General features: G+C 39.2%; 1 protein-coding gene across 10 annotated transcripts in view; it reads left to right on the top strand.

The window, feature by feature from the left end:
- MARCHF8 (membrane associated ring-CH-type finger 8) overlaps positions 1-12,310 on the top strand; it is a 95,542-nt gene that overhangs the window by 43,173 nt on the left and 40,059 nt on the right. For 2 of the 10 annotated variants that reach the window (XM_083843615.1, XM_083843619.1), the window contains exon 3: positions 11,674-11,803. The exons of 7 other annotated variants lie outside the window; for them this stretch is intronic. In XM_083843615.1, the coding sequence (XP_083699741.1) occupies positions 11,674-11,803 (130 nt within the window). Of the gene's footprint in view, positions 1-8,554; positions 8,712-11,673; positions 11,804-12,310 lie in introns of all 10 variants that reach the window. One more of the 10 variants, XM_083843620.1, reaches the window with a different exon arrangement.

The raw sequence follows: 12,310 nt of genomic DNA, 5'->3' as shown, positions 1-12,310 counted from the left end.
TTTTCTTTTAAACTCGCTTTCTAATTGTACTGGTATTAGCACTTTTATTCGGGGGGAGGTAAGCATAAGAGGTTCTGCTGAAACACAGCTGGGTGTGATAAGCCTTAAGCTTCAATTGTGTCCTTTCAGAGTGTGTGCATTTGAATGGCTGCAGTATTTACTACTTTTTTTTTTTTTTTAATTTTCCTGAATAAAGATGCTCGGAGATTTGGGCTTGCGTTCTCAAAAGCTTGTCTATATTTTCTAATGTTATCAGTTCTAAAAGTAGTCTATATTCCTTTTCCGTACATGCTTTGTGTATTTAGATCATCATGGCTCAAGCAACACCACTAGTTCGGTTTAGACAAAGAGGGGGATTTTGCAAAACCTTATGGAACAATAACAAAGGGTCTTTGTTCGGTTCTGTGAGCATTATTTGCTCTGTAACGTGTGGGTTTGTGCATGTGTGAGAAAGGGAAGAATGCAAACGCGTAATGTCATTTGGCAAGAATGTTCAAATGTTTTTTGTTTTGTGTGTCTTAAGTATGGATGCTGCTTCTGGCTGCTAACTGCACGGGTGCATGTGTGTGTCCTGCCTGCCTGCCTTCCCTGTTTAGGGGGGTGGTTTGCTTTGCGGAGGGGCTTTTCGTTGTTTTTGTTGTTCATGTTGGTTTTTTTTTGTTTTTTTTTTTTTTTGTTTTTTTTTTGAGAGAGAGGGGTGGGCTGCTGAAAACTCCAAACTTGAGAGTGCAAAGATTGAGTCCTTGCCGGACAACTAGAGTGAAATGGTGTGCTGTGCAGTGCAGTGCAGACAAGTTGCTTTCTTTTAAAAATGGTAGCTTTAAGTCTGATTCAGTGTTTAGTAAATAAGCATTACTAGTGGAAGCAGAAATTGTCAGCTTTAAGTGAAATCCCCCAGGAGGAGATTAATGATCACATGCTTTTGGTGAAGCTTAAATGTACACTGCCTGGCAGTATGTTTTCTTTCAAGATTACTTGATCACCTAAATAGAACTTGCATGTACACAAGAGCATGATATTTAGTGATTTTTCTGTTTTCCTTTTGCTAGCAACTAGAAGTGACTGTATTTTGTCACACACTACCACCTGTGGTTTTGTGGGGTGGGGCACATCAGTACTTTTGGGAGTAAAATACTCCCAAAAGTTTTACTTCAAGTAAATAACTTGAAATCTTTACTTTTTAAAAACTTTCAGCTCCTTTGCACTGAGTATGTTAAAGTTCTGTAAATTATATGCTGTACATACAGTAAGAATTGATCTGTCACTTGAATTATGCAGATGTTTCATTATTTTTGTAAGGTAAGGAGAGGACAGTCTAATGCTCTTTTGAAAATAGACTGTGAAAACTTCCAATGTGTAAGGTCCTTGTTTCATGGAAACTCACTACCAGGGCTCTTTCTCTGATTTCCTGAGACTTAGGAGGTTCCAGGCATTCAATTATTTCATTGAAGCCAGTGGAATGAAGAGGTAGGTTTGGGATTCTGTTATTTAAACTTTAAGGTTTTGTTTTGTTTTTACGTTACTAGCATATTTTTCTGCTGCACTACTTGGTTACACCTGTAGTCTGGAGCCCTGTTGTCTGTCATCAGGGGATAGAGAAGGAAGTTATTTCTGCACTTTCATATTTAATGCAGTGGGTTGATGTGGTTGTTGATAGTTTCCAAAAGCATCTCTGTGTTGTTCTTTTTCAACTATCAACATCCAGGTTTTGCATAATTTTTATTTTTTTAATAATCAGATACTGATTTAATACTGTCACTGTAGAACAAAATGGCAATTACAGACTTACCGGTACAGAGGGGAGTCAAGCATGCTTATCTCTGGTGTAAACCAGTTTGGGCCCAGACAGGAGAGTCGTCTTTGACGTGCCATCTGAAGGTTCTCAGGCTTATGCCTGTGCTGCAGAAATTTCTCAAAATCCTTGTGCAGCTGAGGCATAAGGAATCTGGGCGGACTATGACACTGCAGATCATAAAATCTCACTCCTGGGGAGAGGAGGTTGCCTTATTTAGGTGCTTGCAATTCACTTGTTATCAGTAATAACAAAAAAAAAAAAAGGATTTTTCCCATGTCTGGATCAAAATATCTGCAAAAGTTCACAAAGATTTGCTCCATCATCTAAGAATGAGGAAAATATTCAGACTGAGGAAGAGTACTTCAGGCATTACCTAGAATCCAGGAAAGTGAGAGCTTGCACTGAAGAAAAAAGTTAACTAATAAGGGGGAAAAAGGGTACGACTCCAGTTTTTGCTAATTCTTTCATGGATCAGAGTAAAGAGTTGGAATCAAACCAGAAAGGGAAACATGATACTCTGTGTTCAGACTGAGGTGAGGAGACTAATACTTACTTGATAAAACTCCTTACCAGTTTTATCTCCAATCTCAGCACTATCTCTGTAATGGAATATAACAATTCCTAATGCTGCAGTAAGAAATACAGTGAAAATATACAAAATTTGGCAGCAGCAATAAACAACACAAACTAAAATGAAAAGTATGTTTATGTCAGTAGTAAAGTAGTGAATGTAAGAGGTGTTATTAACCAATTCTGTCATACAGGGGCAACATCTTATTGTAACAGCACCTAAATGAAACAGTTGCAGTTATGATGTCCTTGGGAAAAGAGGGGAAAAAGATCAGGCCAAGTGTGGAGTGGCCTCTTTGTTGGACCTGTCAAGCAGTGGAGAAACTTTGGTTTTATATTTCTCAGCTGACAAGGAATCTTAAAGGTAGATGAACAGATGTACCTTTGTTTTGTTGTTGTTTCATTGTTTCTTAATTTTAAAAGACATGAAGAATAAGCTTAGATTGAAAATCAAGATTTCAGTAGCGCAGAATAAAACAGCTTCTTCCCTCTGAAGTGCTGGAGCTGCTCCCCAGGTGGGCTGCAGAAGGGAGGCTCATTTGCACAGGGTTAGTAAGAGTAGGGACAGAGGCTGTTTGTCCCAAACAACACTTCCCCAGACCTCTGTGTCTCATTGTCCTAATTGCTTACTACAACCACAGGATGTGCTGATACCATGAAAACAGAGTAGTAAGGAATGAAACCATGTTGTCAATCCTTTTACTGCTTTCCAACTCTGAAAGCCTTGGAGTTTTGTTAGGAACTGCAAATCTGTGTTTCTTGTTTGTGAACGACATGAGTGTATGTTTCTGGTTCAGAGTAGCAGGTTTTGTCCTAAGGCCAAAGGGTGTTGTGGTCTGGCCATCCCCATGACCGCTAGGAAAATAAATCATACTCAACACAGACCAGCTCTCTTCTTGTTACTGGTGCAATGGATTTAGTCTAAGACATCAGTAGAAGGATGCTGATGTCTTAATATGGTTACTGTTGTGAGGAGGAGTGGTTTCAATAACAGCAAAATATTACTCAGTGTTCTCAGGAAGAATCGATATCAGCTGAGGGAAAAGTGGGCACGTGGCATGACAGTGATGGGACTAGAGGTCCTGGGTGGAGAAGATTTTTATAGTAAATACACCACTTGCTTGTGATCTAATGGTAGTATACAGTGGTAGAAGAACTTGGTGAACAGTAGAGCAAGATGTCAGTGATTGCCACAGCAGGATGGGAATGACTGCAATGTGGGCACAAATACAGAGGTTACAGTAGGATACTGACCATGTGTAAGGTGTGGTGAGACAACCATGTGCACCTCTGTGGACTGACTGCAAGTCAGGCAAGTCAGGGCTTGACTGCTGATGCAAGCAAACTCCAATCCAAAAGCTGTGGAAGCATATCAGTGCAGAGCTTTGCCTAGCCACGTAGTCTCTCTGAGCAAGTCCCGTGCACAGTGATATGCTATCTTGGCTGCACAGCTCTGGTTTGGTCTGATGTATTTGTGCATTCCTATTAAAGTAAGGCAGAATTAAGAGGTTGGAGGTAAAGTAGAGTTTTGATGCTTTGCAAGGTTTTGTGTACAATAAATGGTAATGTGGCATTGCAGTTGTGCTTTGGAGCTCCCCAGTCTTGCATTTGCCTCTCAGTGAAGTTAGGAGACCAATCTTGGGGTGAGGTGACTGTATACCAGCACAGCATCCATGCTGAAAGCTAACAGAAAGACATTGCAACACGGTTGGCAAATGTTGGTATAGGGTTGTTTACGACCTTGGGTTTAGATCCAAAATCATGAAGACAGGCCAGTTAGAGCTGCAAACCTCTCCAAGTTGGACCACCTCCATGTCGAACTTTGGGAGCTTTGGCCGTTGTGCCTTTCCTGTGTTTCTGGAGGAGTTTGTGTGAAGATAGTGAACGCTGGCTTGAAAGGCACTGAGAAAATGGAGGTCAGGAAGGAACTGACAGCAGCTATTGCGGTTTGGGATTTGGGGAATCCATTTTTGTTTTATCTTCCTGCAGTGGAGAGCACAGTTCTCTTTATAGGATTGTCCCAGGGTATTTTTATCTAAGGGGGTACCTGGACCACATGTATCTAAGTCACTGCTGGTGGCATTTATTTTCCTACTTGCTTCCTGTGATGCATTGTTGGTTTTCTGATTTCTGTATTGGTTTTTTTGTTTCTTTGTTTTGTTTTTTCTCCTAAGGTCCTAAATTCCATTGCTGGACAGATTTGTCTCCCATATGGGAGTAGAGAGTAGTGTTCTCTTGAATCCTTCAGGACTCAATGCATATCTCATGAATGATTATTGCAGAGAACTGACACAAAGAACAAAATTGTGCCTTACGTTCACAATATCAGGAATCCTGAAGTTGTCAACAAAGTTGAAATCACAGATAGAATTGAGAACATAACTGCTATACCGGGTTGGACCAAAGCACTTTTTGTCAGTATGCAAAGTGCGTGCTTGGGGACTAGAATAAAAACAGGCATATAATTATGTAATATGTCTAAAAGTAGTTATATCATAAAGCATATGCTTTTCCCCAGAAAGTTCTCCCGGCCTCCACTGATTTATAGCTCAAGGACTTTTCTGTATTCGTATTTAATAGTTCTTACTAGATTCCTCTTCCACTAATCTATCCAACAGGTTTTTGAACCCAAATAAAATGCTGAGCATCCACAGCCACATGGGGCAAAGGGTCCCACCATTAAATATGGATTGTGCAAAAAATTGTCTCTTTTGTTCTGAATAGCTCATTTCGTTGGCTGCCTCCTGGTTCTTTTATGGGAGAAAAGCGTGGTAGTTTCCTAGTTGTTTTCTCCATGACTGTCATGATTCTCTGTGTGCTCTATCACATACAGCCTCTCAGTTATCACTTTTCCATGTTGAAGAGCCCCAGTCTCTCTAGTCATTTCTTCAGTGGAAAACATTCACGCAGACATTTAGTCACCCCATTACCCATTTCGTATCCTTTTCAGTCTTACTAACTCTTGTTTGATTTCTGTGGGATTAGAACGGCACGTGGTATTTAAGGTGATATTTCTGAAGAACATGGGGATTCCCTGTTTTATTTTCCATCCTTTCCTTAATAATTACAAATACTTGTGGAGTTTTTTGTTCTTGTTGTTTATTTTTTTGTTGTTGTTGATTTGTCCACTACTAAGCACTCAGCTGATGTTTCTCTAAAATTTATTTTAGAACCTGAAGATTGTATTCCTAAGTTCCTGGACCCCAGCCTTGAATATGTAAAATTCAAATTGTCACTTCACATTTATCCATCCTGCATTTCATCTGCTGTTTTAGCAACTGGTAAAATTGTTTTTTTCTGCACCTTGTCTTTGTTAAAGACAGGAAGCTCTACAGGAAGACAACTTTGCAACCTCAGTATCTTGCTTTTCAGACTGTTTTGTATTAAGTAGCACGGGCCCTGGCATGGATACCTGTGACACTCTACTTCATGACTCCCTTTTGCTGTGAAAACTTTTGTTTTCTTTATTTGTAGTAAAACAACAACAACCACAACAACCAACACCTCTCTTTTACTTTAGTCCATTATTTGCCATGTAAAAGCCTTTCCTTTTGCCTGTGGTAGCACAGAAAACCCAGAACTAGTCAACCTACATTACCTGGATTATAGAAAGAATTTGACAAAATTTCAACCCTAAATATCTTGTAGTCTATGTGTTTATTGAGGTGCTTTCAAAGGAAGTGGGGAAGGACCCCAAACTACTTAATCTGTAAAAATAACTTTCTTTTACAAAAGCACTAATGTGTAAGATTTATTCGCTAGGTTGCTGGTGCTTTATTCACTGATCTTGTGCAGTACAGAGGTTGGCTTTCCTACTCCGTACTCCAGTACCTCCTGGGACCTTTGTTAGAAACTAGTATGGCTAAAACAGTTTTAGTCAGGAGGCTTGAGGAATATTCTGACTTGGTACAAAGCTTGTCTTATACTAAGGTTGTTTTTGTTGGGGTATCACTGTAGAGCTACCTAACACTGTGCTTCTTTATAAATATTAAACCTTGGCATCAGTCATGGCAAGGTAATTCATATTGCTGTTGATTTATCAAGAAATATTTTTTTTACCCTATATGTTTTTAACTTTTCCAGATATTCCTTTGGACTTCTAAGAGCTGAACTTGGCTGTCAGTATGGTCCTTGCTCGTGTCACCTCCAGTTTCTGGTGGCATTTAGAGTCCCTATGGTGTTTATAGCAAGACTTCAGTTAAAGTAGCTTTTGGGAACATGTACTTTCACTCTTAAAGCATTATTTTTTGGTACTGTGGTGTGATATTGGCACTGAAGATCACTCATATGTCTTGTTTTACTAGGTATTGTAGGTATGTAGGTAAAGACCACCTTTGTTCTCAAAACGTTCAATCTCATAAAGTGAGTCCACAGGGCAAGAGAAGAAAGTTTTGCTTGCTCCATTTTACGTTTAAAGAACTAAATTATAAACTGAAATGGCTTACCCAAGGAGCATACAAAAACAGTGACAAAACCATGAACTGAAAGTGCGTCTCCCGACTCGAAAATCAGCAATATATCTGTGACTGCTTCTTTCACGGAAACTTCACAATGTTTTCAGTTGGGCCATTTCCTTCTGAAGCCTAAACTCTTTCAGCAGAGGAGATGCTAGGAGTACCTGGAAATGGAGGGAAGGGCTTATCTCCGGGTTTGTTTGTTTTGTTCTTCTGTTAAAAGCTTTCTGTTAAATGGTCATATGTGATTACTGTAATTCTCAAAGCTTACGTACAGGCAGTATGTTGATTTCTTAGTGGCATCAGTGGATTTTAACTGCATCAGGTAAAGGCAGCCTGGCACTAACTAGTATTGGTGATTCCGATTAGCGTAAATTGTCATTTCTTCATGACGATTACTCAGCTATACTGCCTTCTGGCAACACTTTTTTTTTCAAGAGTTAGATTTGTCTCCCTGGTTTGAAAGAAGGGTGTCTAGCAGTACCCTTTTTTAAAGATAATAGAGCTTTTGCGATATGTGTGGTGTGACAGAGTTGTCTTTCTCTCTCGTACACATCATGACCATAAGTTTTGTAACTGCCAAGTCATATCTTTTGTGCTTGTTGATAATGCTTTGAGGGCCACATTGAATCTTTCCTTCTGAGATGTATCAAAAGGACTACAGAGGTTTTAGAAGAGTAGAAATCCTATCAGCTACGATAGAAATCAGTCAGCCCCAGTGGGGAAACCCTACTTGACAAAGTTAGAAGAGCATTTGGAGAAGAACAAAGATAGTCAAAACTATTCAGTTGAAGCTACAGAACAGGCCTAAACTTTGCAAAGTTACTATAGTGTTGATTTGCTGAGAAAAACAAGTCCAGGGGAAAGAAAAACAACTTCTTTCTGGTCTTTAACAATCATAAATCTGTAAGGAACAGAGAATTTCAGATTATGTTGTTCTTGCTGCCACCTCTCCTTTTTGATGTCTTTTTGTGGCTTGCTCTCCTTCCCTTTCATGTCTTTTATTGATACGCTTTTGACATCAGCATTGAACTTTTGTTAAGCATCACTTCTTCTAGATATGTTGTTTTCACCTATGGATTTTTTTCACTTGTTGCTAAACTATACACTTCTTTCCTACAGTTGCATTTGCTAAAACTATTCTTTTGTAATGTTTCTTAGAATCCATGTATTTTTTAGTTAGCAACATCCCTTTCTCATCTGTCTGCTATATATGGATGAAGGACAAAGATCATGATTAGGGGCTTTTCTGCTTCTGCTTTATTACCTTGATTACAAGCTCACCAGTTAACTAATGTTGCTAGATAAATATGCTTGGTGACTTACAGGTGTGTAGAAACCTTATATGCCTTAAACACGGATAATCAAGAACAGCGAAGCCATCAATGTCTCGCCAGTGTTCTTAGAAACTAGGATTTAATGAGTCAGAGGAGCTCAAGTAGCAGTCTAAAGACATTTGTTCTGAAGTTCCTCTACTGCCCTTAGGAGCAAAACCTGTGAGATTCATATCACCTTTTACTCTCGTTTTAGTCATTTAGTTTCATGCAAGACCGGTTCCACAATGGGTTTGAAAGAAGTAGCACTTGTCTCTCCCAGTATGGCTTCCCGGTGCTTTTTTTCTGAGGATTACCTGTGAGAAAATCAGAAGGGCCCAGCTCAAGCCTTTTGTCATACAGCCAGACATGCATATCCCCAGATGTTTCTTCCAAGTTTTCTTTTTTGTTATTATCTGCAGACAGCAGAAGGGTGCTGTACAGATGGGCCTAAAGACATAGGATGCACTTCAGTGAGCTTATTGTCTCAGTGAAGGTGAGATAATGAAGAAGAGTTTTCCAAGAGGGTGATTTTTCCATTTCTTCAGTTAAGCAGTTCAGGACTGAAAGACTACACAGGTTTGTTCTTTTTTTTTTTTTTTTTTCCCCTCTGTCTTATCCCTCATCTCTCCATATTCCATTGTTGAGGGACTGCATGCAAAGGACATAATGACTTGAACCCATTTGCTATGTAGTAACCTTAAACAGATAGCCTTGCCTCTATGAATGGCAGCCTTATTTGGAAAAAATAAAAATTAAAAAAAAAAATCCAGAATTTGAGTACTAGAAAAGAAAATGATGATATTTGCCTAAAACCAAAAACCATATATATTCTTGCTTCTGAGATTCAACACTTTCGAAAGTATAGTCTAAACAGGGTTACTGAAATATTAAAGAAATATATATATTTCAGGAGCATGGAAGCACCATACTTATGCATCTGTTCTGCATGTAACTGAAAGAAAGGCGCTGAAGCTAAAAGTACATTTTTTTTAACCTTATTCAAATTCTTTTTTTTCCGTCAGATGCTTAAAACTTGCATTTTTTCATGTCTTTTGCAGTTACTAGGCAGTGTTGCAGACTTATTTTTATCATGTGTATTTTGGTGTACTCGGCCTCTGTGATTGGGGATGTGCACACTCATACTTGTTTTTATGAGTTTAGAGCTAATCTCATCACTTTGAAACTTGAGTCATGTTTTGTGCATATCAGAGGTTGACAACGTTGAATTGTAGTTGTTTAAAAAAAAGTGGGGAACAGTTTAACTTCTGAGTAATACATCCAGTAGTGCTTCAGTGGCACTTGGGTGGCTTGAATTGGCATATTAGTAGACCAACCTTATCCTAGGTCCTAGTCTGGACTGTGAAGATGCCATAATCTTTCACTTTATTTTAGTGAATCTGAAGCTTGTCAGTGATAGATTTGTAGTTCAAAAGAGAAGGCACTGAGGTAGCAGGGAATTGCTGGGAAGAGGAAAAAATGTCGTTAAAATGTTCTTCCAGGGCCTGATTCCTGTACTTTCTGTTGGGCAACTAGGTTGCTGTCAACATGGGGTTTTGCGTTTCCCTTGTTTGAGTGTTTTCTTTGTTTTCCCTCTGGATAATTTAATGTCAGCTTAACCTAGCGTAACAGGAAGCTATCTCAGAACCAACCAATTTAAGCTCCCTTATGTTGACCTTGATGGTTGGTTGGTCTTTGTATTGAGACGTCTTGTGGTTACTACACCCTGTTACTTCTTTCTCTTGATATTAGGTTAATAGTTTTCTTTGAATAGTTTTTGCCATTCCATCTGGTTTCTGTTAATAGCTAATTTTGTTGTTTCTTGTCATCAGATTCTCTCTTGCTGTCTAATGGAAAATTAATGTTTTATGACTCATTGGGGTGCTTGTTTTATCTTGATTGCCGTTCACTGGTTAGCATTATGACTTTGAAAGAACGATGCTCTTCCCCAAGGAAGCGTTTGTCTGTCTCAGAGGGGTCAGACTAGTTTGAAGAACCAGATGTAATACCTTAGGCTATTTGAGGCACCAGCTCTGCTTTCAAATCCAGGCTGGGCCGTTGTGGTTAGGGTAATAATCCATGTGTTTTCTCTGTCTGCTTTGTCAAGGAACTAGTGTTTCTGCTAATTTTTTTTGTAATACTTTCTCCTCACATAATTGTGGCCCTGCACCCCCTCTAGTCTCCATGAGAGCACTGACTATGCATTGTTCTCCCTAAAAATATCCTTTGTTTGAAGTCAAGTTAATATCCTGACTTCTGTTGAATCCCGGTTTCCAGGGTTATGGTCAGAGTCCATAGTAGGAGTTGACTAGCTGATTGTCTGTCTTGTAGCCTGATGTAGGTATCACAGTTGGACAGAAGCTCTTAAATATAGAAATGGTGAGCCTAACTGCAGTCATCATCCCTGAAATGACTTATTGAATGGAAAAGCTTGGAAGCTACTGGCCTCAATGGTGAAACAGTTCGCAACTGTGCGTGTTGATATTCATCAACCCTGAAGTATGAACTTTTGGTGATGTGCAATTGTTACTATACCCCATCCTTGCTACATAAGCATTTAGCAAAAGGGGGCTTGCTCCCATTTGACTAGCTGGTTCAGGCTGCCTGTGTATTTCGACTGGAAGCATTTTTGCAATGAAAAGGCTTATTACCAATTTTTTCTTATAGCTGCAAGGGTAACAGAGATAAAAATTTGTACTTCTAAAGGTTCACAATTTAGCACAATACCTGCAGACAAGTGGCAAATACACAAGAAAAATGGCAAGAAATAAAAAGTCTGTCCATAAAGCTTATTTTGATTGGAGAACTAACACTGGCTGCACAGGACAGGGAGTTTTGTGTGGGTATAAGTTCCTGTTGCACCACATTTTTTTCCTGGCATACCTGCATTTATACAAAACAAATAGAACAAAGGCCAAATTCATATAATGCCATAGAAAAATCAAGCTAAGTACATGCAGTGATATTCTAACCCAAAAGCAGACCTGCCTCTTTCCCTCCCTCTGTCCATCCTTCCCCAAAAGGCATTTTAAAGGCATTTTGAGGAACTTTGCGTATTCTGCAAACTCAGCCTGGAAGAGTGGTGGGAGCTGGTGTTGGTTTCCCAAAGTATTCCTGAGAAGCAGCAGCTGTAGAATGGATGTTAATGTTCTCATTTCTGTAGTCCATTAACTTGAAAGTAAGCAAGGTACAACAGGGATAAGGCCATTTCTTGGATGGGAACAGCTGGAAAGGGAAATACTCATTGACCTTTATTAGATATTTCCCCCTATCCCATGAAGAATAGTATGAAGCATGCCCTTCAGTCTACTTTTTCTTGATGCTTCAAACCATTAAGTTTCTGCAACTTGACTTTCATCAGAAGATGTACATTTCTCATCCTGAATTCAACAAATAAATGTAAGAGTTACCTTGCCATTTAAAAAGAAAAAAAGAGGAGATTGTTTCTTTTTGTTTGTTTTACTACTCGTCAATTGTATTGTAGGCTATATTGCTTGCTGCATCCTCCTTTCACCTTTTGCTCTTCTTTTTTTTATTTAAGAGATTTCACTTCTGCCATGCCGTGCCATGTAGCAGCTGCTTTTGATTTGTGGAAGCACAAGCGGAAACCTTCTCACATGTCTGACTGCAGGGAAGATGTTAACATACTTTTCACTGAGAGGAAAAGAAAGGTGAACACAGATTATTTGAAATGAAAACAGAACATCTGCAATATCAAGAAGTGTGAATTTAACAAGGAGGAAATTGTGAGGTCATGAACAGCAGTGGAAAGAGAATTTAAGTACACTTACTGTAACGCTAGCATTTTTGCAAGTTGTCCTCCATAAGAGAGGCTTCTTTACCATTTATAGGCAAGAACTAGTTTCACCGTCTGCACGTTTCTGAGGTGAGGTCTGAATATTCTATGCGATTCTTTTCAAATGGCAAAACTGAGATTCAGGAAGGTTTAGTATCCAAGGTCATAAAGGTCTGACCACAGAAAGTGCATCTCCTGGTTCCAAAGCCTGTGGCTTGCTCAGTGGTCATCCTGAGCCTTGCTCTTATTCTAGGATGCTGTCTGGGATGCGATCAAATGAGATCAACTGCCCCGTCATTGTAAATCAGCAGACAATTCAGAACTTCTCTTTTGAGATAGTTTCTTTGACTTATATTTTACTGTATCCATTGGGATTTGGCCA

The sequence above is a fragment of the Anser anser genome, assembly GCF_964211835.1.
Source record: "Anser anser genome assembly, chromosome: 7".
Taxonomy (NCBI): domain Eukaryota; kingdom Metazoa; phylum Chordata; class Aves; order Anseriformes; family Anatidae; genus Anser; species Anser anser.
The sequence above is the reverse complement of the archived record's forward strand: the minus strand, read 5'-3'. Positions and strand labels throughout refer to the sequence as shown.